Source organism: Phaethon lepturus, unplaced genomic scaffold, assembly GCF_000687285.1.
Source record: "Phaethon lepturus isolate BGI_N335 unplaced genomic scaffold, ASM68728v1 scaffold49796, whole genome shotgun sequence".
Lineage (NCBI taxonomy): Eukaryota > Metazoa > Chordata > Aves > Phaethontiformes > Phaethontidae > Phaethon > Phaethon lepturus.
The window spans coordinates 1,644-3,218 of NW_010546463.1; the positions used below are offsets into that span (position 1 = coordinate 1,644).

At 62.4% G+C, this 1,575-nt stretch overlaps 1 protein-coding gene across 1 annotated transcript in view; it reads left to right on the forward strand.

Annotated features, from left to right (window-relative positions):
- The window catches only part of HMG20B (high mobility group 20B), a gene marked incomplete at its 3' end in the record, with an annotated part of 4,917 nt that overhangs the window by 1,523 nt on the left and 1,819 nt on the right, over window positions 1-1,575 (forward strand). The window contains exons 2-4 of the mRNA XM_010289301.1: window positions 603-708; window positions 977-1,180; window positions 1,401-1,560. Coding sequence (XP_010287603.1) covers window positions 603-708; window positions 977-1,180; window positions 1,401-1,560 — 470 coding nt within the window. The remainder of the gene's footprint in view (window positions 1-602; window positions 709-976; window positions 1,181-1,400; window positions 1,561-1,575) is intronic.

A 1,575-nucleotide genomic window follows, 5' to 3' on the forward strand; every position in this document is an offset into this window, starting at 1 on the left:
CGGCGCGGGCGACAGGAACCTGATGGGGCAGTTGTGGCTGGAGTGGTTCGAGCCAGTGCCCTGCCCTCATCCTCTGCCTTGAGAGTTCTCCTTATCCCTGGCAGCGCTTGTGCGGGGTGTGGGTGATGCTTCCAGGTGGTGCTCCAGGATCCGAAGCCCCGTGGCTCCTCCTCCCTTGCAGAGGAGGATCAACTGGTTCATGCTGCTTGGGACTCTTCCGAGGTGTGTGGCCAAGCCCTGGTGGCACGCAGGGGTGTGACCGTCACTGTTACCTGCCCCCAACAGCAGCACTGGCGGCTCCTGGACCCCTTCCAGATATCACTGAAAGGTCCCAGGGTCGTTGCTGGACCTTGCGGCAGCATTTGTGTGCCCAGGACTGCCCTGCTTACCTGGTGCTGGGTTCTGCTCGAGCCCCATCACTCAACATGGCCTCCCCTCACAGGGGAACAGGGGCTCCAGGGCTGGTGGTGGGTTTGGGGGCCATTTGGTTGGGTGGGAACTGGGACATCTGGCGAGCGCGAGGCCACGCTGCCAGGGGACGTGTCAACCGTCAGTCCCAGTGGGTTTCCCAGCCCTTTCTGACAGGCACTCTCTGGCTGCAGACATGCCACGGGCAAAGCTCAGCATGGAAACTTCCTCGTGGCCATCAAGCAGGAGAAGGGAGAGTCGGCACGGACGAGCAGCGAGAAGCCGCACGGAGAGGAGGAGGTGAGCTCTGGTGCCCTCAGCCCTTCCTGCACAGTCCCCGGGAGTGGGCTTTGTGTTGCCCAGCCTGGGGCTGTCCCTCCACTCGCCCTTCAGCAGCCCAGGCGCAGCCAGGTGAGCCTATGGCTGTGGCTGTGGCCAGAGGAATGTCCCAGACCTTTCCTCGAGGGATGGGAGGGCCAGGCACGTCTGCAGGCTGCTCCCATGTATGGGACGTGCATGGCATCGTCTGATCCATGACGGGTTGTCCTTTCCCCTTGCTGGGTGCCAGCCAGTGAAGAAGAGGGGCTGGCCCAAGGGCAAGAAGAGGAAGAAGATCCTTCCCAATGGCCCCAAAGCCCCTGTGACGGGCTACGTGCGTTTCCTGAACGAGCGGCGCGAGCAGATCCGCACGCAGCATCCTGACCTGCCCTTCCCAGAGATCACCAAGATGCTAGGGGCTGAGTGGAGCAAGCTGCAGCTTTCGGAGAAGCAGGTACCGTCCCCCAGGAGAAACCCCCAGGGCTGGGCCGCACGCTCTGAAGCCTGCACCCCAACCCCCTTTGCTTGCTGCCTGGCTGTGGCTCCACAAAGGGAACTTGTCCCAGTACTGGTGGGCTGGTGAGGAGGAGCTGGGCCTCAAGCAGTGGGGAGGGGTCAGCAGCCCCCTGGGGAGCCTGGGGCCAGGCCAGGCTGAGGACCCTCTGTGACCGTAGCGGTACCTGGATGAAGCGGAGCGGGAGAAGCAGCAGTACATGAAGGAGCTACGGGAATATCAGCAGTCAGAGGCCTACAAGATGTGCACGGAGAAGATCCAGGAGAAAAAGATCAAAAAAGGTGGGTTGTGGGAGCAGTGGCTGCTGGCATCGCTGCCAGAGCCTCTCAGGGAAT